We start from the raw sequence: 25,606 nt of genomic DNA on the forward strand, positions 1-25,606 counted from the left end.
AAAAACATTCCAAAAACATGAAAACTAAACATACATGTTTTTGACAATTGATTTAAACACAATTTTAAAACTTTGTAAAATGATTTTATAGACTTAATAAAATAATATAAAATATTGTTATGAAGTCTACAAACTAAAAACTCAATGTTATGCAAAAATAAAGTTTTGCAGAATATATGCATTTGATAAAATGATAAATATGAAACATAACATATGTATATGAATATATATTTGTTTTATATCTATATCACAAAATCAAAACCATTTATCCACAAGAAAACAAACATGTATGTATACAAGTACTTATTTTGCTTGTAAAAACTTAGTTTGTGGATAAAACAAGAAAACAGATAAACCAATAAATTGTGTGTGTATCATATTGAGCTTAAAGTATCAACACACATAATATAAACCATAAATTAATTTATCAAGCAATGATCTTCATGATGCTCGATCTTGGTAACATAGACGAAGCTTGATCTTGTATATGACTTGAATTGTAATTGGCTTCAATCCACTATTTTCGTCAACCTCCATTTGATATGATCGTTATGACGCAATTCCATCCAACCTCCAACTTGGATATTTGTGTAGATAACCTAACAATCAAATATAAATATTTGACAAACGTTGTTAGAAATTGTTTGTAATCATCAAAACAAGATTAGGGTAGGGAGTAGGCTCTTAAACATGAGACTTAACAAGGCTAACAAAAGTAAGAGAACTTAGCATGTTCGTATATGAACCAAAATGAGGGTGCGTCGAGAAGTAACTGTCATCCTGGAATGACATGTTGGGAAATGCATGAGGTGGTTGTCCAAAGTATGATTGCTGAAAAGTAAAATACCCACTATCACCTTAATGCAATGACTGAGGGGGTGGAGGCTGAGATGGCGCTACACCTTTCTCTTTACGATTATCTTTCCCACTTAATGAGGTATTATCAGCCATCACTAATTAAAACATGAATACATGAATGAAAGGCAAAATATAATAACCGGAAGAAGTATCACATAAATACATGAATGAAAAACAAAAACTAATAAGTGGACAAACCAAATCATAGAGTTAAGAGTACATACATGAGCATAAATAGTACAACAAATATGAGAATTAAGTCTCAATGGTTACACCATGATTATGCTCATCACAGTAGACCACTCACATCGCCCAAGCAATGTCATCCCTAAGAGTCTTCCACTCATTTCTTGATTCAGTTTGCTCTTTTTAGGTTTGAGTCTGAATAAAATTAACTAAATTATTATCATTTTCATTTGTCACCTCACCATCAATATCTTCATTAATTTCGGACTCGTTGAGTAGTTCATCACTTGGATCAACAATTACAATAAAATTATGAAGTACCATGTATGCCAATACGATATCTACTTGTATAGGAAATGTGTAATGCGGCTTAGCACACAAAATCTTGAAACGATTCTTCAATGTACCAAATGCAGATTCAATCTTAGACCTCAAAGAAGAATGTCTTAGATTGAATAATTTTCTTCTATTATTAGGTGTTTTACCCGAATATTCTTTCAAATGATATCGAACACCACGGTATGGAGATATGAAACCTGGCATGGTGGAGTACCCAACATCACACAGATAGTATTTACCTACAATTTTATTAAAAAAATTGTTAATGAAGTCAAGTTTGTATATTAAATTTAAAATGTTTTAAGTTAAAATTTTATATAATTACCATCATAGACTTTAAATCCATGTGGTTGTGGTCTAGATAATGCATTCTGGAGAATCTTATAATCATTTGCAGACCCCTCCCAACCTGCTAAGACATATGTGAACAGTTTGTTTGGGGTGCAAGCTGCAAGCACGTTCTGTGTAACACCTTTGCGGTCTCGAAATCGTGCAACAAGATTAATCGGAAGCATTACATCAACATGAGTATCATCTATCATACCAATGCAATCCTATAATACGTGTATCACATTACTAAGATATCATTTATTTTCATTGATTATATATATGGTTAAAGTGTAGATATACCTTGAAATAATGATAGTATAGCTGGTTGTTAACGATCTCTTGGGGAGTATCATTGGGGGCTTGTCTCATGTGGCGTCCACGCATGCAAATAATTACTTGTAAAACCTTGTTGAAATATCTATTGACTGTCTCCCCCGATCTTATTAAATGAGATCTCACAATGCGATTTTTAGATTTATGATCTAAAATGTTCAGTATCATGATAAGTTGTTCTTCCACTGTTATATTCCTTGAGTCCTTTAGAAGCCTGTTGTTCCTCATTATACTTGCTAGTTTAACAAAAGCATCACTCCGTATTCTAATGTAGTTTACACAACTATCACTAAAACCATTATAAATATGCTCTATGTATTCAATTCTAGCTCTCTCTTGTCTTTTTTGCCTCACCTGGACCACTACGAATTGATTTACGTCTAGCTTGCATTCTCCTTATGAATGTAATTATTATAACAAAAACAGATAGTGTAGCACCTTGAACCATATTAACAACACTTTGTTCATTGATACAATCTTCATCACCATCCACCTACGATGCAAACATCAAATTAAAATAATTAATATACCTAGCAAGCATCCATATGCAATGTCAATAATCAAAACTTCTATCAATTAAGACCCCATGAAGCATTGGACAATAAAGAAGAAATTTTAGTTAATTATACAACTTTATCACTGCATCATATTCTAAAAATGATGTGAACCTCTATCTAAAGTTAATCTTTAGTTAACATTTTCAATAATATTTTTTTCGTTAATTTTAGATAATTAAAGATAATTTTTAGTTAATTTTAGTAACATTTTCAGTAATATTTTTAGTTATATTTATAATAATTAATATAATTTTTAGTTAATTTTAGTAATATTTTCAGTTAATTGCAGTCATATTTTGAGATAATTTTTAGTTAATTTTTAGATAATTATAGAAAATGCAAGATTTCATCATAATAATTCTAAATCATACAAAATTTTCAGCAAATCAATTCTGAGTTGAGAATCATACATTAGGTCTGAAATATAGCAAGATCTAGGAAGATCCAAGTCGACAAAAAACCAGAAAATTTTTCCCAATAAAGGTGCTGGTTTTTTATCAAAATTCAGCAAAAACACCAACAAATAGGAAGTAGGACCTTCTTCTATGGGAATCAAGCACAAAATCAACGGTATAGAACTCTCGCAGGTCTCGAAGAGAAACCAAGGCGTGAAGAGTGCCCCCAAAACCCCGAGATCTGACAATAGTACAGATCAGGGGTGATTTCCTCTCGTTTTCGAAGGAAATGGGGGAAAGAAAAAAAATCTGAGGTGGAGGAGATTTCCGCGGCTGGAGGGAGGGGGAAGAAGCGAACCAAAGCTGGGAAAAGAAAATCCTAGAATGAGTTTTGTCGACGTGGAGCGGCAGTCAGGAGGAGAAAAGCAATTCTGCGGCTCACAAAAGCGAACGAAACAGCTCCTAAAACATAAAGTACAAAATTGCCCCTATTGTATGCCAATAGAAAATAGCATACGGTTGATACAATATGTGACTCTTTCAATAGGGTCCATCATTTTTCAAACTTCTAATTTCCAAAGATTTAGATTATAATAAAAGAATAAATTTAGTTGTCCATCATTAGGAATTTTATAAAAAAATTTAAGGTTGAATTTGATATAAAAAAAAAATCCTCTGAGCTAGCTAAGATCTTTACTATTAATAATTGTAGTTTCATAACAGAAACAATGAGCATGAGCTGAACGGGTTATTTTGTTAAATAAGTTATCAATAGATAGTCATGTGATGATTCCCACTTTGCTAATCATATCAAAATATGCGGACCTCACAAATCTGTCCTTTAAAAGCTTATTTTGCTAAATAAGTCTTCACCTCATAACCATCATTCTGTCATAGTGTATTATATTTTTAAAGTTTATTTATGATGCTTATGATGCACAAATCACCTAATGAGGTTGGATCTACTCATAAATTGTTTATTTTTAAAGTTTTTTTTTGTCCGAGTTTGTTAGGGAGGGAATGCGTGATTTAATTATGTGGAAAAGATAGATAGCGTACTGGGAAGGCGTGAAGTATTTTAAACTATAGTAAAAAGATGAAAATTCCCTCTTGTTTTTAATTGAACGAAGGACAAATTTATTCTAGTGCTACAAAATTTCTTACCTCTATAATATTTTTAATATATAGTACTAGCATTATTACACGTGCAAATGCACGTACAACAGATGTGAAAACTATTAGGACTCATGTTTATGAGCCTACTATCTAATCTAGTTTTGATGATTAACAAACAATTTATAACTGTGTATTTTCCAGTATTTTTGTTTAGCATGTATCCAGGTTGAAAAAGTTTCGCAATGACGATATCTCAAATGAAGCCAACAAATCAAGTCATAGATTCAAGATCAAGATTCATATGCAATCAACTTGGGTATATTAGTTTAGGTGTTATATTTAGTGTGTAAATACTTCAATCTCTAACTCTATACACACACATACACACAAAACAGATTTTATCAAAATATGTGCATTTTTGGGAAAATAATGTATTCTTGATTTATGGACTTAATAATACTAGTTTCTATCTTTTCCTAAGTCTATAAATCCAATCAAAAGATTTCGAAACTTAGTTTAAGTCATTTTGTTAAAATGAAGTGTTTAAACGAACATGTATTTTTGAGTTTTTGCAAAATGATGAGTTTTCACAAACAAAAAATGATATTTGAAAAATCTCTTTTGTAACATGTGTTTATTTTCATGTTTATAAACATTTCCCCAAATTTTATAATTTTTGAAATTTTTTGCTATTTTTAAAGCACCTTTGAAAATCAGATTTTTAAATCAAAATTGACCATGTACATGTTATCAGTCGACTGACAATGTCATTAGTCGACTGATAAAAGTGGCTGGAAACACCAAAAGTTTCTACTCAATCGACTAACTCTCTGTTGGATTTAATCTAATAAATCTATTTGTGGGCACATATGATTAATCAATGTGTATTGCTATCTTTCAGGATAACCCACTAAAGTGATCAATTAAGTTGGGTTAATTTGTTATTTAAATAAGTCATGGGGTTATATGTGCAGATACCAGGTTGTAATTGTAATTTATTGAGGGGCTAAATTACAAAAGTACAACATCTATAAATAAGGGGTTATGGTCCCTAACCTAGGGTTATATTCTCTAATTCTCTACACCCCCATCTAGCTAGAGAAATTCGGCTAAAAGAGAAAACCCTAAGGTTAGAAGATCCAAAACCCAAAATCAAGATCAATCTATGGATTCAGGTATAAGCTTCCGCTCTCTTTTGATTTTGTTAATCTCTTTGAATTAATCATGGCTATATGGTTTTAGATCTCAAGTTTTATGATGTAGATCTAACAAGTGGTATCAGAGCCACCTTAATTAATTCTTAGGGATTTAAGTTTTATTGGGTTTTTGATCTTAAATCTCTGGTTAAAGATTTAATTTTTGGGTTCGGATGAACAGTAATGTTCTCGGATGAACAGTAACGAAGTAAAGTATTTTTTCGGATGAACAGTAACTGAAAAATCGCCTGTGAACAGTAACTTTTGGGAATTTTTTGGATTTTTCTTTGATTTTTCCTTCAATTTTTTCCAATTCTGGATCTGTTTTGAAAATAAAAAATCAAAGGTTTTTTGGGGTTTGTCGGCGGCGGTTTCAATTTGAAACCCTAAGGGTTCATGGCGAAAATTAAGGAGGTGGTTACCTCAAACGAACCTCGCGTTCGTTCAATTTTAACCGAGCTTCGCGCTCAACGAACCTCGCGTTCGTTCTAAGGTGAACCTCGCGTTCAACTCAGGTGAGCGTCAAGCTCAATTTTAACGAACCTCGCGTTTGTTCTAAGGTGAACCTCGCGTTCAACTCAGGTGAGCGTCAAGCTCAATTTCAACGAACCTCGCGTTCGTTCCCAAGGTGAACCTCCGTTCAACTCAGGTGAGCGTCAAGCTCAATTTTAACGAACCTCGCGTTCGTTCTAAGGTGAACCTCGCGTTCAACTCAGGTGAGCGTCAAGCTCAATTTTAACGAACCTCGCGTTCGTTCTAAGGTGAACCTCGCGTTCAACTCAGGTGAGCGTCAAGCTCAATTTTAACGAACCTCGCGTTCGTTCTAAGGTGAACCTCGCGTTCAACTCAGGTGAGCGTCAAGCTCGTACTTCAGACGAACCTCGCGTTCGTACTTCAGACGAGCCTCGCGTTCGTACTTCAGTCGAGCCTCGCGTTCGAACTTCAGACGAACCTCGCGTTCGTACTTCAGACGAACCTCGCGTTCGTACTTCAGTTGAACCTCGCGTTCATTTTTTTTAACGAACCTCGCGTTCGTTCCCAAGTTGAACCTCGCGTTCTTTTATCAAACGAACCTCGCGTTCGTTCATTTTCAGACGAACCTCGCGTTCGTGCTTAAGTGAGTCTCGTACTCAATACAGTCGAACCTCGCGTTCGAAGTTAAGGGAACTTCGTGTTCATTATGGTTAAGCCTCGGCTTTTCATGGGTCCACTTTGGTATACTTAATTTATTCAATTAAGTTATGGGCCCTAATTAAGCTGTGAGACCCCAATTAAGTTTTTGGAAATTCAGTTGATTTAAATTTTTTAATTTAAATCTAATTCGGTTTTTAATCAATTATTTAATTCAAATATTATGACACTAAGGTATTAAGGTTGTCTCTCACTCCAATTGATTAATTGAAACAAGAAGTTGCCAAAGTAACCTCTCTTGTGTAGATTGTTCATGAGGAATGTGAGATGTTTGTGTGTATGCTTTCGTGTAAATATTTAATCGGCCCAAAGGAAGGTTAATATTTATTTAGACTGTATACACATCTGCGATGATAAGCGTGTGACAATTATAAGGTTTACATGTGAATAATGAATCGATCCAAAGATAGTTTCATTATTTGACATGAGTTATTGTCAATGTTTGATCATTGCAACAAGGTATCACTTACAAGTTAATATTACTGTCCAAAGACTTGATATTAATGTTGTGCCGGTATCTTGGATGGGGATTGTCATTATTTGAATTTTATTGATTATGGTTATTGATGTGAGCATTCTTTTGTTTTATTTCAGCTAATGCATCTGCTGCAACAATTTCTGCTAACATCAACTCAATTCCCATGCTAAATGGGACAAACTTCAAGGTTTGGAAAGAGAACATATTAATTGTTCTTGGCTGCATGGATCTTGACTATGCATTAAGAACTGAACAACCCCAACCTCTCAATGCGGATAGCACTCCTGATGCAAAGAAGGAGCATGAGAAGTGGGAGCGTTCAAATCGCATGAGTCTTATGATCATTAAGCGCGGCGTTCCGGAAGCCTTCAGGGGCATAGAATCCGAAGGGATTACTAAGGCTAAAGATTTCCTTGCCGAAATTGAGAAGCGTTTTGCGAAAAACGATAAGGTAGAAACAAGCACGCTTTTAGCTCGCTTGATTTCAATGAAGTATAAGGGCAAAGGAAATATCAGGGAGTACATTATGGAAATGTCTCATATTGCTTCAAAGCTTAAGGCACTTAAACTCGATCTTTGTGACGAGTTATTAGTGCATCTGGTTTTGTTGTCTCTTCCTGCACAGTTTAACCAATTTAAGGTCAGTTATAACTGTCAAAAGGAGAAATGGACTCTAAATGAGCTCATTTCATACTGTGTGCAAGAAGAAGACAGGTTGAAGCAAGATAAGACAGAAAGTGCTCATTTGGCCTATGCCTCTAAGGATAAGGGCAAGAAAAGGAAGAATGATAAGGAAGCTGCTAAGGGTCCAGTTGAGAAGAAACAACATAAGGATAATCAGGGTTGTTTCTTCTGTAAGAAGCCTGGACATGTAAAGAAGGACTGTACAAAATATCACGCCTGGCGTGATAATAAGGGTACGTTCCTTGCTTTGGTCTGTTCTGAGGTTAATTTAGCTTCAGTACCTAGAAACACTTGGTGGTTAGACTCTGGTGCTACTACTCACATAAGTGTTTCTATGCAGGGTTGCCTGAGCTACCGAAAGCCAAGTGATGTTGAAAGACACATCTTTGTGGGCGACGGACAATCGGTAGATGTGGAAGCAATTGGGCACTTTAGGTTGTTGTTAGGAACTGGTTATTATTTGGATTTAAAAGATACTTTTGTAGTACCGTCTTTTAGACGGAATTTGGTTTCTGTTTCTGTATTGGACAAATCAGGTTATTCTTGTTCATTTGGAAACAGTCAATTCAGTTTATCTTTTAATTCAAATGTTGTGGGAACCGGTTACTTGAGTATTTATGACAACCTATATTTGCTTGATACAATTGCTTCTTACAATGAATCCTTGCATGTGGAATCACGTGGTACTAAGCGTAAATTAAATAAGGAAAATTCGGCGACATTATGGCATAAGCGCTTAGGTCATATCTCAAAAGGTAGAATTGAGCGTCTTGTGTCTGATGGCATTTTGGATTCCCTTGATTTTTCGGACTTCGACGTATGTGTTGAATGTATCAAGGGAAAACAGACCAAAGTGAAAAGATTAGGTGCCAACAGATCTTCGGATGTCTTAGAATTGATACATACGGATATTTGTGGGCCATTCCCTACGGAATCCTGGAATGGTCAACAATATTTTATATCATTCATAGACGATTACTCACGTTATGGGCACCTATATCTTATTCATGAAAAATCTGAGTCTCTGGACATGTTCAAAGCCTATAAAGCTGAAGTTGAGAATCAACTCAACAGAAGAATTAAAACCGTCAGATCTGATCGTGGTGGTGAGTACTACGGTAGATATGATGGTTCAGGTGAACAACGTCCAGGACCATTTGCTAGATACCTAGAGGAATACGGTATCGTCCCACAGTACACCATGCCGGGTTCACCTAGCATGAATGGTGTAGCTGAAAGACGAAACAGGACTCTTAAGGATATGGTAAGAAGTATGATTGCTCATTCTTCTTTACCAGAGTCACTCTGGGGAGAAGCACTTAAGACAGCAGCTTACATTCTGAATAGAGTACCAAGTAAAGCAGTTGCTAAAACACCTTATGAGCTTTGGACTGGTCGAAAGCCCAGTTTAAAGCATTTACATATTTGGGGATGTCCAGCTGAGGCAAGGCCTTATAGGCCAAATGAAAAGAAATTGGACTCCAAAACAGTTAGCAGCTACTTTATTGGATACTCTGAACGCTCTAGGGGCTTTAAGTTTTATGATCCCACTATAAGGAACATTTTTGAGACGGGAACAGCAACATTCTTTGAGGATGTTGAGTTTGGGGGGAGAAATAAGGTTAGAGACATTAGTTTTGAGGAGGAATTGGCTTCAGATCCAATCCATACAGTTACTTTTGACAATATTCAGGTTCCTATACCTGTTGTTGCTCAAGAAGTAAATCCGGAACCTCAAGATGATAATGTTGAACAACTCCCTGTTCCAGAAGAACAAACTCAACAACCTCAAGAACCAGTGCCATTAAGGAGATCCACGAGAGAAAGGAGAAATGCTATTCCGGATGATTATATTGTATTTCTCCAAGAACATGAGGAAAGTAGTGGAATGTTAGAAGATGATCCAATCAACTTCTCTCAGGCCATGAAAAGTTCTAACTCTCAACAGTGGATTGATGCCATGAATGAAGAGTACAAGTCTATGCAAGACAATAAGGTTTGGGAACTTGTCCCATTACCAGAAGGTGCAAAACCAATTGGTTGTAAATGGATTTTTAAAACCAAGCGGGATGCAAACGGTAATGTGGAGAGGTATAAGGCACGTCTTGTGGCTAAAGGCTATACTCAAAAGGAAGGCATTGATTATACAGAGACTTTCTCTCCGGTTTCATCGAAAGACTCTTTCAGAATAATCATGGCACTTGTTGCTCATTATGATCTTGAGTTACATCAGATGGATGTTAAGACTGCATTTCTCAATGGAGACATTGATGAGATGATCTATATGGTGCAACCAGAAAACTTTGTGTCGGGAGACCCAAAGAATATGGTCTGCAAATTAAGGAAATCCATCTATGGACTCAAGCAAGCTCCTCGTCAATGGTATCATAAGTTTCAACAAATAGTTATCTCGTTCGGTTTTGAGATGAACATTGTTGATGACTGTGTATATCACAAGTTCAGTGGGAGTAAGTATATTTTTCTGGTTCTGTATGTGGATGACATCTTGCTTGCCACTAATGATATAGGCATGTTGCACGAAACCAAGAGATTTCTATCAAAGAATTTTGAGATGAAAGATCTTGGGGACGCCTCTTTTATATTAGGGATCCAGATACATCGAGATCGCTCTCGGGGTATTCTTGGATTATCACAAAAGAGCTATATCGATAAGGTACTTAAAAGGTTTGGCATGCAAGATTGCAGACCAGGTGACACCCCTGTTGCTAAAGGAGACAAGTTTAGTCTCAATCAGTGCCCTAAAGGTAACCTTGAAATTCAGGAAATGCAGAAGATTCCTTATGCTTCGGCTGTAGGAAGTCTAATGTATGCTCAGGTATGTACGCGTCCGGATATTGCGTACATTGTTGGGATGTTAGGCAGATACTTAAGCAACCCTGGTATGGATCATTGGATAGCAGTCAAAAGGGTTATGAGGTATCTTCAGAAAACAAAAGATTACATGCTCACATACAGAAAATCAGAGAAATTAGAGGTCATTGGGTATTCGGACTCTGATTTTGCTGGATGCCAAGATAGCAGGAAGTCTACATCAGGCTACATTTATATGTTAGCAGGAGGAGCTATATCATGGAAAAGTGTCAAACAAACACTAGTAGCTTCCTCCACTATGGCAGCAGAATTTGTAGCTTGCTATGAGGCATCCAATCAGGGAATATGGCTGCGAAATTTTGTCACGGGACTGCGCATTTTGGAAAATGTTGAAAGACCACTAAGGCTATATTGTGACAATAAATCTGCAGTAATGTATTCCAATAACAACAGGAGCTCAACTAAGTCAAAACATATTGACATTAAGTTCCTGGTTGTGAAAGAAAGGGTACAGAGTGGACAGATATCCATAGAGCACATTGGGACAAACTCCATGATAGCTGATCCTCTTACTAAGGGATTGCCACCTAAGGTCTTTCATGAGCATACTGCTCATATGGGTGTGGTATTATTTGAGGATATTATGTTTTAGTGGGAGTTTGTATTTGTGGTGCTTTATGTTTGGTTGTATTGTCTGATCAGAATAAAGTATTCAGTTAAGACACTCTGTTACATTATGTTTGGTTTTGACCTCACTAAGGAGGACCAGTTGAAAATAGACATGTACTGATCACATTGCATGTAATTTTCATGCTGCACATCCATGATTGATCTATGTCGTTTGATTGTATTGGTATATGTGACCATTGATGGGTCGAGTCACGATAAATGTGACGAAGGCCGCTTTGATCCTATATTGATATAGTCAATGGACGAGATTGTTCGGAAATACCATTTCAGTGATAGCAATTTTTGAGCTCATAAGGTTATACACAGTTTAAGGAATCATATGGTGCCCAAGTGGGAGATTGTTGGATTTAATCTAATAAATCTATTTGTGGGCACATATGATTAATCAATGTGTATTGCTATCTTTCAGGATAACCCACTAAAGTGATCAATTAAGTTGGGTTAATGGGTATTTAAATATAATCATGGGGTTATATGTGCAGATACCAGGTTGTAATTGTGATTTATTGAGGGGCTAAATTACAAAAGTACAACATCTATAAATAAGGGGTTATGGTCCCTAACCTAGGGTTACATTCTCTAATTCTCTACACCCCCATCTAGCTAGAGAAATTCGGATTTAGAGAAACCCTAAGGTTAGAAGATCATCAAAAACCCAAATCAAGATTTCATCCATGGATTCAGGTATAAGCTTCCGCTCTTTTGATTATTGTTAATCTCTTTGAATTAATCATGGCTATATGGTTTTAGATCTCAAGTTTTGATTTAGATCTAACACGATCCACACAGACGAACTCATTGTAAGTTACCCCATATTTAACCTAAATGCTGCTCCATATACACATTCTCATATCTTCGACGCTCACTCTGATTTAGCAGAAAAGAACAACAAGAAACTTAGAATTTAAACATGCATATCATGTTAGGATGTAAGTGGCAAGGTTTTAAAAACATGGTTAATCAGATTATGCGACAACTGATCGGATTACGCGAAATTGCACATGTGTGAATTTTTAATATATATATAAATATTCATGAATAATAGTTGACAAAATTCAGACCTCTAGAGGTTTCAATATAAACTCAAACTTGAGTTCCTCTAGGGGGTCTACCCAAACAAACACAATCTGATCGTATACCAACAAAGAATGAATTCAAACCCTAAAAGCGTCTAGGGCGAATCTACAGCTACAAATTGAACCAGGACAGAAGTTAACAAAGAGGGAAGCAGAGTACCTTTTGAGAGAAGCAACGACGGAGATTGGAACAGAGCTCGACGGCGGCGGGGGACTTGGAATCTAGTCGGCAGAGGCGCTGACGGTGGCGTCGGCGGCGGTGCCAAAAGAGGCGGCGGTGCCAAAAGAGGCGGCGGTGGGGGGTTTCTAGGGTTTATGCAAAGTATTTGCTAGTATTGTTGCGATGGTAGTCCCTGTTGACTCCCACCCTTGAATCATTGAATTTACAAATTAGGATACTTCGGAGGATGTAGTAGCAATTTAAATGATTTGAGTGACTAATTTCGAATGGCTTAATTGCACTTAAATATCGTCTAGTTTTCTCTATTTTGCACTTATATACCCTCACTTGTTTGTGTCAGCACTTATATACTCTTAATGGAGTTTTCAAAACTTGCACTTATAAACACTCACTCGTTTTAGCGTTGCTTATATATCCTAATTTTTGCTTGTTAGGGTAGATCTAGGTTTGTTGAGAGTTTAGTGTAAGTTATTAGGGTTGAGTATAATTTGTTGTTTTTTAATGCTGAGGATTTTCTGTAAATTTAGACTTAACATAAATCAAATTGGACTTAACTAGAAATTAGACTTAAAATAATGATGGATAATCTAATAATGCATATAGATTTTTGGCAAAACTTTGTTGTAGGCCCCTTATGTGCTAGCCAAAGTATCGTTTCGGATCATTAATATTTAGAAATCATCAACCACACAGTCATTAATATTATCATTGTCATCAATCTATGTTCTTTTTTGCAAACTTCTGTAAAATATTGTTGACGAGATCACGTGGCTGACACGTTAGCAAAAATTAGTTGTAAGTTTCATACAAACGTGTATGTTGAACTTGTGATTTCACTAATTTTTTTGCTAAACATGACAGTGCCAGATCATTGTCACGTCAACAAAATCTGATGACGAATGTAATATTAAGAACAAAAATGCCTCAGGGACCCCAAATAAGGGAAACAGGGGGCAGGTGAGGTGTCCCCCTCTAAATGCATGAACAGTGCATCATGCATTCCGAGGGGGACACCTCACATGTCCCCCCTTGGGTTCCCTATTTGGGGTCCATATAGCAGCACCCTATTAAGAATCACCACAGTTAACTTTTATCAAATATTAAAAACGCTAAGGTACCGTTTGGCAAAGGGTTAAGTGAGGGGTTAAGGAGACTTAACCCCTTCTTAACCCGCCGAACATAAAAAATCTATACAATGGTTAAAGTGAGTTAACCCTCCATAATTTGCCAAACATAAAAAATATAGAAGGGTTAAGCTAACCCCTTTAGATGGATTATAATGAGTTAACCCCTCAAAATGAGGAGTTTACTAATATCCTATTTAGAAGGATTAAGAGTTAACCCTTCTAATTATAAAGAAAATAGTCAAAATCATTGTTATTCCCAAACACTAAAACTGATCACAATGACTAAAATAAAACTTATGGCCAGCTCATCAGTCGACTGAACAGTATCATCAGTCGACTGACGGCTACTGTAACGGCTAGTTTTGGTTGATTTCCAAATTTTCAGGGATTTGGTTATTTTTAGGAATTGTTTATTTTTTCTTGGCTTTTGGGGCTTTGTTTTGTGAACTTATAAATACCCCCTCAGCCTCAACACTTGATAACTATCTAAGAAAAGTTTTAATCAAAATTTACAAGTGTTTAAGTGCGTTTTAAGTGTGTTTTACAAGTAGGTTTATGTGAAGAGAGTTTCACAAGAGGAGGAGATCATTTCCATTCTTTTTGGGCTTCAATCTCAATCTCTCTCACTCTTGTTCTTCAGAAGCTAAACTCAATATATATATATATATATATTTGTTGATTATCAATTTCATTAAGTTAGATTTTAAATTAAGTTTACATTTCATTTTACTCATTGAATACACACATAACTTTTGAGCTTTTAGTATTTCACATTGAGTACAATTTGGGTTGTTGTGAGTGATTCCTTGAGTGTGAGCTTAACTTAGTTCTCATCTTGTTAGAGAACAAACACTTTGTACTTATGCTTAATTGTGAGATCACGTTGTAATACACAAGGGTATTTAGAGGAGTAGTTGGTGAGAGACGGGGTCAATTCTAAGAGAATTGGCGTCAGTAGTAAATCCTAGGGAGATGTTGTAATTCCGAGCACTTGAGGTCCAACACTTAGAGAAGTGTGACGTGTGATTGCAATTGTGAGAGTTGTAAAAGTTTACGGTGAACTTGGAAAACCGATTGTGTAATTGATTTATTTGAGATAGTGGAGATTCTCCTCGAGGGTGAGTAGCGGAGACGTAGGTTGTGGGTCGACCGAACTCCGTAATCAATTTCGTTGTGTTTGCGTTTGTTGCTCTTATTGTTCATATCTTATACTTTTTGTTTATATTGCCTATTATCTCGTTGCATATCCTTGCTTGTATATCTTGTTGTATATCACAATTACTAGGATATTATTAATAAGTTTAATTTGATATTAATATCGGATTAGATTAGCAAATACTCTATTCACCCTAGGGAGGGTGCTTTCAAAAACTTGATCATTCCAAATCTTATGTAAAAGGGGCACTTACAGTAAGGTTACATGGAGCTGTGTATGCTGTTTTTATGATATATTTTTTCATTAGAGATGAGTTGTTTTATGTTACATTATTTCAAATGGGGTATATCATATATTCACTTTGACTAATAATATGGTTTTAATGAAAGGAAATGTAGTACATCGTAATTTAATGGATTATTTTAAAAATATCATCTTAATAACATACTTTAAATAATGTTAATAAAAAAGAGCATATTTCATATTTTATCGTCAAATTATTATAATTAATTAATTTTAAACCAAGTATGTAGATATAATTTGTTTTAGAAAGAATCTTATCATTTTATATTTATATCTCTTACAAAATAAATTGTGATAGATATTTAATTAGTAGCTCTAATGGTGTACTCATTTTATAGTTTAGAATGTTCTACAAAAAGAAATGAGACGCTCTCACTTTTCTATTAGAGAGTAAAATTTCCTTCAAACTTTTTGGTACCCTCCACGGTCCCAGTAAGTTCTTAATATAATATTATAGATAATATATAAATTGTACCTCAGTTGGGTTTTAATTTTGTTACAACTAAGTTTTATTGTTCCTTAATGGGTGGTCTAATGGTCAGTTTGGTATTGTTGGAGCTTATAACAAAGTTGCTAATAAAAGCAGCTTATAAAAACTTATATTAGCTGCTAAAAATAGCTATTTGGTAGTTTAATATTAAAAATTTATACTTAAAAAGTAGTTGACTTGTTTGGTAGAACTTTGCTTATTGTTCATTGTTAAAAGATAAAAATGTATATATACTATATAAATTAAAAAAATAGAAGCTGATTTTAAAAGCTTTATCAGATTGCCTCTAAAAACACCCCATTTAAAACAGAAACAATTTTAATAAGTATGTTAAATTTTTTTCATCAAATACAATTATTGATTGCTTCTTGAAAAAATAAGCAGAATCAACCATAAAAAAAAAAGCAATACCTAAGGCCCTTAATTTTCACAAAATGGATGTGTTCAGTTGTAACGGGTCGGGTATGATCTGTATCTAGATCCGTCTTACCAACAATAATCCGCTCGCAGTTAGCATGCGGATCCAAACCCGCAACCGCTCTCCCATAGCCGTCAGATTCAATCAACGGCTCAGATACGCTAAACTTTTTTCCTGGCAATATCCAAATATTCTGGAGAAAACCTCCGGCACCTAAATAGCGATCCCCCACTTGAAAACCCAATCAAAGCAAAGTGAGCCCCACAATTAGGTATCAATCGGAGTCAAAAGTTCCCAAATAAACGGACCGTGAGAGCGTGGAGACGAATAGATCCCTTCTTGCTTGCTCGCCAGTCATTAACCCTCTCCATCTCTCCCTTTCTCGACCGAAGTCCACCGCGGAGCTCAAAGGTATAAAATTTCAATTTTGCGTTATTTTTATTGATTTTTAGAAGAAAATTGATGGGTTTTGGTTAGATTTGATGGAAAGGGTTACTGGGTTTTTTTTTTCTAGGTTAGTGTGTGATGCTGATATATGGTGAAATTTTTTTTTGAATAAATTTGATGGTAGTTTTAGTTTCTGTGTATTTTAGAGATAGTTGAAAGAAGAAATTTATGAGGCAGTTCAGGGATTAAAGAGTTCACATTGTTTCGGTTGGTTTAGTTGATTTGTGGTGAGTTTTGATTAGTTTTAGGAGAATATTTGTAGGTGTTTGTTGAGAGTTCAGGCTCAAATTTTTAATTATCATGTTTTTGGGTGATGATGCTGGAGTTAATTTCTGGTAACTAAATATGGGCTTTCGTGGAATTAGGATTCCTGCAACTTAATCGATTCATTGTGCAGAAGAGTTCTTTGTGGAGTTTATAATATATTTACAATGGGATAAAGGAGCTCAAATTTACAATAATATATTTACTAGAAAATTTAGGATGGAAAATACACCCATCATGAGCTGTTGTAGATGGGTTGATATTAGAATTCCAGATTAATTCACTTTGTTGCATTTCCCCCACTATTGCATTATAAATCGTCTAAACACGTGCAGAATTTAAAAATGACAAATTTTCTTCCAAAAATCTCCTAGATACTTTGTTACATTAGCTCTCTCGTTTGAATTGAGTCATTGCCTCCATTGAGGCTTACCGCATGCCTAATTGCCGAAGGGAATGGATTGGTGAGATTCCTCATTGCACGCTGTTAGTTGCCAATGCCACCCATGTTTTGAGTTTTTTTAGTGTGATTGTCGGCAATGTGTTAGAGACAACCACTTAGGCTCTTATTTTAAGAGGGTAGTCCATTTGCAGCCTTGACTTTATTGAAAAGTGTGTATCTCTCAGATCCATGAACTCAGGTCCTGGTGAAGCAATCTTCTTGTTGCCCCAAGGTTTTCTCGCTTTAGGTTTTCACTTTGAGCATATGAAATTCCTATCCACAAATTGCGTCTTTCCCATGGAAGGCATGTTTGACTTGCGGGATAGTGCGCGTATGTTAAAATAGATTCCCTCTGGTGGTAACTTCAACAATTTGGTAATTGGTATAGGGGTAAGACATAAGAGTTTAATGTTATGCAACTCAGTTGTATGCAACCCCGTTAAGGAGATCATAGTTGGGCCACAGCTAGGAGTACAGCCAGGTTAATCTTTATTAAGGAAATAAAAAGGCACATGGTGGTTGTTGATAATCAATCATGGCTCTATGTTGCTGACTAATGGCAGGTCAACACCATTATTGTTGTTGTTGTCGTCCTTGAAACATCAATAAACTTAACCCACCCATTCCACTGAAGGTTATGTGGTTGATTGCTCACAGCCGATTATTGTGCATTTCCCTTTTTAATGATATTATGGACATTTGTAACTAATGGAACAAGAGAATATTACAGAATAAACTCAGAGATGCAAACACTGCATCTTATGATTGCAGGATCATCTTCCTTCTGGTGACTTTCGCCTTATAATGTCGTTATTGTTTGCAGCTTGATTTTTACACCGTGATCTTGCTGCATCATACTTAGTAGTGACTACTACCTGTTTTCCTCAATGGTTAAGCTGGCACCTTATATAAGTATTGCTACAATTTGTCGCTATTCTATAATATTATTGATTCCTCAAATAAAATTCCTTTTCCTTTTTTCACCGCATAACTTCTTTGATTTGCTCTCTGTTTGAAAGTTTTCTGATTGTCTGAGTTTAACCTTTTAATATCTGTTTAATACAGTCATAACTACTTATAACGCTGTTGTAGTTCTGCACTCTGATGCTTATTCTATTTCAGGGAGGCAAAAGCTGCTTGCTTACTGACTGAAAGTATGGTATTCACCGCTTCCTCTTCTCATCTGGTCATGTTGAATGGGTTGTCCTATTGAAGGAATTCTCTATTAGCTTGTATGGGGTAGGTGCTAATCATGCATTAAGGAAAAAGTGCACAATAGTCTGTGCTTCATTTTTTGTTTCTTCCTCTTAAATAATCCTTTTTATCTTTATTTTTTAGAGAGTTAAGTTTTATTGAACAATCAGGTTAATAATGATTTAATGTATTTAGCAGTCTTCAGTTGGTTGTATGAGGTCTCTCATTATTGTCAATCTTTGTACAGAGCAGTTGTTGTGTTGGCGGTTTGTCAAAATCCCATTTAATATCGGATAGACAATCAAAGCGGGATATTCGTCAACCTTCAAGGCGTAGAAGAAGGGAATGGTCAACTGGTCCAAAGGTCATGGAAAACAATGTTAGTATGTCTCATTCCCTTGATGCACACTTGTCTTCATGCCCACCTACTCTCAGTGAAGAAAACAAGTCTACAGAAGAAAATGTGACTACTGTTTCATTCATCAATCATGGTATGTCTTTCTTAATATTCACTTGTTTCGAGATTAGTACCACACTATAATCAAACATTAGATGACAACTGCTGTCTCTAAATCAATAAAATAGTAACGGACTAAACTACATGCGCGCATACACCAGCCCACCGACACCCATGCGCACACGCACGCGCATATGCACACGTGAGCGAGTGTGTGCGTTTGTATTTGTATGCTGTCATAGCTTTGCAAGTAGGCATATGCATCTTTTCTTCTGTTATTACATCTTACCTTCTACATTTTCTTATTTTTTGCCTCACAAAATGTTTCCATCAGCCTCCTGGCACTGCTTGTTTTCTTTATTAGAGGTCTGAGCGAATATAAGTATGGACTGGTATTATCAGTTGTCTTTTGTTATTTCCATGGTTCCACCTAAGCAATAACATGTTGAAGGGCTGAAAAGGGTTTTGCTGTGTTATCTTTCATATCATGAAAATTTTGCACTTTTATTTGGTTAGCATTATCTAGATACATACATGTAGCTTCTATGGTTGCCGTTGCCCACATACATGCAAATTGCAGTACAGTTGAAGAACTTAATGCAAAAAATATAAATATTTTCGTTACAAAGCTAATTTATACATTGTCCTTAAAAAAAATTCTGTTATCATGGATTTTTCTCACTGGACTTCGTAACTTATATTCTACCTTTGTTCATTCATCTGCTTAAGAAATTCCTGATCATTTTCTTCTTTTCTTCTTGCTTCATCTATGTCCTTGAATAGCTTGAGACTTATATGTTTCCATTACTCTCTAGCGGCTATAGCTTGGCATGAGAGAAGAAGAGAATGGATTGGTGATCAGTCAAAAAGAAATCATCGGCCAACAAGAGAACCAATAATAAGGTCAGATTTACTAGATTACTTGTTTTTTCCTTTGAAACTTCTATAGATACACTGCATATATTATCTGTGCCTAATAATTGGTTGCCTGGTGTCATTGTGTGAATTCCTAACTTTATCCTTTTGCAGTTTTCCAATGCATGCTAACATTAAGCTACAAACAATGGAAAACTAAGTATTTACCGTAGAGGCCCTTCCTTACCATGCAATAACTCAAACTAGTATTGATTGCAAAAGTATGTTTCCTCAATCATTTGATTGTGGAATTATTAAGTCAAGTTCCCATATGTTTGACCTTCTTAATAATTTGGTTGCTAGTAGTAAACAATGCTCATTACAACACCTCCCATTTTTGTTTCCTGGGGGTTTGGAAATCAAATGACTGTATATCTTAAAGTATCTAAGATCACTGCTACCTCTTTTGTTTTCTTATTTAGGGATCCAAGACTATAATACTCCTACTCTTTTTGTTGCTTGGGGACCTTAACACTGAGGTTTAGTTTGGGTATGGAAATAGATAACAAATGAAAGAAAAATCCCTAGACTCATATTGCCTGCCAATAATTGGTTAAATAGTGTTAGTCTTAATGGTCTAACCACTGTTTTAAAAAGCCTCTGCTTAGGCCGCCTAGGCGTACGCCTAGGCCTAGGCATTACCCAGGCCACCTAACTAGCGTCTAGGTGGTACCTAGGCTACCCACTTAGATTTTGGGAGTATTTAAGAGAGCATTGTCTGCTTATGTAGACTGCACCCTTTAGGCCTTGATTATGTTTTCTGTGTTGCAGCCTCCACGTCCTCCAACCTCATTCAAACTCCTTTAATCTCTAAATATGAACACATCCACCACCTCCTCTGACCTTCAGCAAAATCTTCTTGACCACTACTTAAACGAAGGAAGAAACCTGCCTGGACACTAGTCCGACACATAAGCTTTCTATAACATTGACATTTACTATTAAGTATTATGATTAAAAAAACCTCATAGACTCTTAGCGTCGGGTCCAACGCCTAGACCTCCTAGCGCTTTCTATCCTTGTTAGTTATTATTTTGGCTATTTAGTATTTAAATATACATGATTTATTGTGGATCTAAGATTGCTACATTTTTTAGCAAATTTATATGAATTTAATACATATTTTTATCAATTATTATAATTAAATAATTTAGAAAATAACCAAATGCCTAGTCACCGCCTATGAGTACGCCTACACGTCTAGGCGCTAGCTCAAACGCGTAGTCCGCCTAGCGCCTTCTGTAACATTGGGTCTAACAATTGTTTTCCTTGAGGGTGTTGAGAACAACAAGATTCATTCAATATTGCTGTATTGCGGATCTTAATGTTTTAGAATTGGACTAAGAATTGGTTCAAAAATCAGATTGCATGAGATGTAGCTCATGGAGGCTTAACAAAGTGATCGTGTTGGATTTAATTGCCGTTGATGTTATAATGTACTTATGCATTATGTCTTTTCTAGGGAAGGACATGATGCACACTTATGTTCGATTAAATTATTGCTTTGAGACACCAGATGATGGTCAATTGTGGAATCTATCTGTCTGTTAGACGATGATAGATGGAAAGACACGTGGACAAGAGAAAGGATTAGCATATAGTTTTCTTTTATTTGCACAGAAAAAGCTTATGATAGAGTGCAATGGAGATAATATGGTGGGTTTTACAAAAGAAACAAGTATCTATCTCCATAGCTACTAATTAAAATAAAAAAGACCCACATGTTAAATCCTATTCATCCAAACAAGTTGTTGTTTTCTTAATTAAAGTAAGAGGACCTGTTACCTTTTTTCATACTAGGGTGTTTGAGGTACATGACGAAGGAAATGAGAGAGCTTGGGATGATACTTAAGACTGTTGGAAAGGAGGAAATATATTTAGACATTTCAGAATTCAGATCTAAGACTGTCAAAAGCTATCACCTGTAGATCCTCCCCTCATGATTCTATAGAATTATCACAATATGCATGAAGTACTAAGTTAGGTTGTTTCTCAATAATTGATCATGTGGCTAGTAGTTTCACGACGCAGACATGAGAGAAAACATCATAGGTGACATTGCATATTGAGCTGAATATCTAAGACTAGGAGGGTGTTAGAGAGGGCTTATTTTTTTGAAGCTTATGAGCTATGCTAGCTTTTGTTTTTTATGATAAACACTTTAAAAATTTTGTATGGGTAGAAAAGTCTTTTAGTTGGTCAAACCTACCTTATTTAGATGAGCTTATAAGCTAGTTTTCAAAAGTTGGGGAATCCCAACTTTTTAAACGTGGCTTAAAAGCTAGCTTATTTGAGATTTCACCAAACATGTAGATATGGATAAACTAGCTTAAAAGCTACCTTGACACACACACACACACACACACACAAAGGCTCCCTAAAACACCCTCTAAGTATGAAGAGCGGCATGGGTTAATGAAGTACGGAGGGTGAGGTGGAAGGTCGAGAAAGAAAAGAAGAATTGAGGAGAAGAGAAGAATGAGTTGGAGACGTCTCGACACAAGTTGCTAGGTGAAAAACTGATACAAATATTAGGTCTACAGAAACTAGGAGAAGGAAACATGTCAATCTGCTTTAAACTAATCGCTTGCTCAATCAGCTTAGGTCTATAACAAAAATCTTCAACTAACCTTTGTAATAAATTTGATTGTTTTAATTATTATGTTTTTTATTTAATTTCCATGCACAGTCTTCTGATTGTCTCACATCATGGAAACTACCGCTCACAGTTGCAAGCTAGCCGACATCATAACAATCCTGGGTCAACACGACTGATGTCGATAGGCTGGTAAGGTGGCATGCTGAGGATTATGTGTTGTGTAACATTACATCTTTTATAGGGACAACAGGCCTATTTTAGACTACACCTGAGTCATGAACACATTATTATGGAATACAGGACATTGGGCTTGTAGTTATTACTAACCAATTTAACGTTATAAGTCAAGAGAAACAAGTGGGGTATTTCTTTGCAAAATTGTGCTCAATTTCATATGTGGCAATTCCTCCCAGATCTCTTCGTTAGTTGGGGGAAGAATCAGCACGAATCGGATTTTTTGAGGAACGTATCGAGAGAGAATTGGATTTGGTTAGACAATGTGTGGTTGGTAAACAAGGATCAGTTTTTTAGCAGGGTACGGAATGTATTGTCAAATATTCAGCCAGATTTAAAACGCTTGCACATATGCTTGCTTTCAGACGTTATAGATGAAAACATTAGATTTCAAACGTTGCTATTAGGTCCCTTAAATCTTTAGTGTTTTGAAATTAGTCCCTCAAATCATTGAAATTGCTATTAGGTCCTGTAAGTGGTCTCAACTTAGTCCCTCAAATCATTGATATTGCTATTAGGTCCCCAATTCTTATTAGTTTTTGTTTCAATTTGATCCCTGCAATCAGGAATAGCAATAGCAGATATAAATAAGGATTGGGGGACTTAGTATCAATTTTCATGATCGAAGGGATTAACTTCAAAATATTAAAGATTTAAAGGACTAGTATCAGAGAAACTTTTGAAAAAGCAGAAGAAATAAGAATTTTGGGTGTCAAATTGCTAAAACTATGTTGGCAACTTGACATTTAATTTTGTATTATATATGTTTACATGTATGCCTTCAACCATGTGTGATTATTTCAATTGCATTCCCTCTGAGGAGAGAAAAAAAATCTTTAGCAATTGGATAAATTTGATTAATATTTGAAAGAAGCTATTTAAACTCTTTAATCTGTAACTTTCTCCAGCTGGTCCACAACTTATGAAGACTTGCTCACAAACAATCATCCTTTCTCACAACCAATTCCATTATCTGTAAGTCCTTACAAACACTTCTAATTTTTTTTGGTTAATTGTGAGTAGGCCCCCTGTATTATCGTTGTTTCGAACTTACTACCCCTTAAGTTTTATTTTTGCAGATATACCTCCTGAGTGAAATTTTTTGTTTACGCTTTTTACCCTCGAAGGACAAGAATCCTTTTGACATGAGGGTAAAAAAAAGAGAAGAAAAAACATTCACTCAGAGGTCCCATCTGCAAAACTTAAATTAGATGGGTAGTAGTAAGTTCAAAACAATGATCATATAGGGTCTATCCACAATTAACCTTTTTTTTTTGCATTGCTCCTCTTAAATTTCAGTTAGTTATTTTGTGAATTTCAATCATCTACACCGTTCGCCAACTTTGATGAAACTGCAGGAGATGATCGATTTCTTAGTAGATATATGGCAAGAAGAAGGGCTTTATGATTAGGCACAGAGAGATGCATCTAGTTGTGGGATACCTTGTGAGATGAGAACTCCATTTTTTGCTTTTCATTGGTCATTATTTTTAATTTAGTATTCAAATATAGCTAATTTGTTTCTGCAACACTGGAAAGGGTGGGGGATAAAAAAAAGTATGATTGCTTGTTTATCAAGGGCGACAATGTGAAGACAGCATTAGTTTTTCTCACGGTTATCATACTTGTCGGTTTAAAATTATATTTGACTGTGTTTTTTTTTACTTCCCACCTGCAAATTTGCATCAATATTTTTCTTTTTTTGACGCAAAAAAACAAGCTACATGTAGTTTGGAAAACATAAAGAAGGAGAGCCTATGAATCAGAAGTTGTCTCCGACCATAGCGAGCGTCATCGCCCTGTATCAAGGTTAGAAAATCTTGATGTTTGGCCGCTTCATGAAGATTGGTGGCCTTCTTCTTTGCAGAATTTCCTGTCCATAACTAACATAATGAAGCGCGCGACATTAGCTGATAACTGTTGAGCTGGAATAAAAATCTCTCTAAAAATAATAAGATTGTTGCTAGCGCTCCCTACACACCAGCAGAAAATTGGGAACAGGATGGACCGGAGCTGTTGGGCTATGATGTCTAAAATGAAGGACGCAAAAAGATGCTGTCAAAATCTGAAGATCATATTTTTTATGGGTCGAAACCTGGACTCACGTAGCGGTGTCAATTTTTAGAAAATCCGTATGTAATTCGTGGTCAGTGGGGTTTGAACCTGGGTTGTTTTGATACCATTTTAAATTTAGTTCATCTAAACATTACACCAAAACGGTGGCTCCAGAGTTATGGTGAGGATCAAAGATTATAGTTTTATATTAATTCTAACGGTTCAGAAGAGGACTCCATGCTAATTTGGCAAGATTGCGGTCCCAAAAAAGTTGCGCATCTGATTCAACAAAAGACTCGCAGAAAATGCAATTTGTACTTTTTATCCAACCTTTAATAGATAGGTTAGTTAGACTTGGTTTGAAACTTACGTTTACAAGGAATCCCTAAAAGACTTTGACCTTGGTAGGTAAAATGGGCTTCTAAATAAAGTTAGGGGGGGGGGTTAGTCACCTAGAACTTAAAATTAGAACTGGGATAATCAGTGAGATAAAATTTTAAGATGTTAGTCACATAGAACTAAATCTAGAACAAAATTTTAAGGTGTTAGTCACATAGAACTAAAACTAGAATAAAATTTTACAGTGTTAGTCAAGCAGAACTTTAACAAAACTAGAATTGGGATAATTGTACAAAATTATCCTATTTTTTTTATTTTTCTATACAAAAATGAGAGTTCTAGTCTCTCAAATTATTTCAAGTTTTAGCTTGGAACTATGTGGTAAAAAACTAGAACTCGTATTTATTTTATTATTTTTTATTTACTTATTTCCTATTATGCTTATCACCATCATTAGACCATCATCATAATAATAATTGTCAATATCTTATAGTCTAACCAAAAGTTATTTAATAGTAACGAACATTCTTGTAAGCAATTATCAATTAATAGTTGTAAGTTTAAAATACATAAATAGTATTTATATCTTCAAAATGCATAAATATATACTTCATAATTATAAAAAATTATCCCACGTTATTTTATTAAAATATCCCGCTTCATAAAATTGTTCCTAGTTATCCCACTAAAATATCCCACTAGCGAAATATTATTCCACTTTAAT

At 35.4% G+C, this 25,606-nt stretch overlaps 2 protein-coding genes across 2 annotated transcripts; one reads left to right on the forward strand and one right to left on the reverse strand.

Moving 5' to 3' along the window:
- Nucleotides 859–2,274, reverse strand: LOC109826808. Its single transcript, XM_020393827.1, has 4 exons — nucleotides 2,014–2,274; nucleotides 1,709–1,937; nucleotides 1,287–1,622; nucleotides 859–953 (listed from the first exon to the last, which is right to left on the reverse strand). The coding sequence occupies exons 1-4, from the start codon at nucleotides 2,272–2,274 to the stop codon at nucleotides 859–861; spliced, it is 921 nt and encodes a 306-aa protein (XP_020249416.1).
- Nucleotides 18,242–24,152, forward strand: LOC109826809 (the record flags this gene model as incomplete). The annotated part of the gene is made up of 5 exons (XM_020393828.1): nucleotides 18,242–18,328; nucleotides 18,531–18,774; nucleotides 19,556–19,643; nucleotides 23,397–23,463; nucleotides 23,847–24,152. Coding segments are annotated over 5 exons (540 nt in total), but the record flags the coding sequence as incomplete, so codon positions are not given.

This window comes from Asparagus officinalis, chromosome 10 (genome assembly GCF_001876935.1).
Source record: "Asparagus officinalis chromosome 10, Aspof.V1, whole genome shotgun sequence".
NCBI classification, from domain to species: domain Eukaryota; kingdom Viridiplantae; phylum Streptophyta; class Magnoliopsida; order Asparagales; family Asparagaceae; genus Asparagus; species Asparagus officinalis.

Excerpts from the sequence above, each read along its gene's own strand:
- LOC109826808 (XM_020393827.1), bottom strand. The coding sequence starts at position 2,274 with ATGAGGAACAACAGGCTTCTAAAGGACTCAAGGAATATAACAGTGGAA. Across the intron at positions 1,938-2,013 it reads TATACTATCATTATTTCAAG|GATTGCATTGGTATGATAGA; the intron begins GTATATCTACAC and ends CACGTATTATAG. Across the intron at positions 954-1,286 it reads AATTAATGAAGATATTGATG|TGATGGCTGATAATACCTCA; the intron begins GTGAGGTGACAA and ends TGTTTTAATTAG.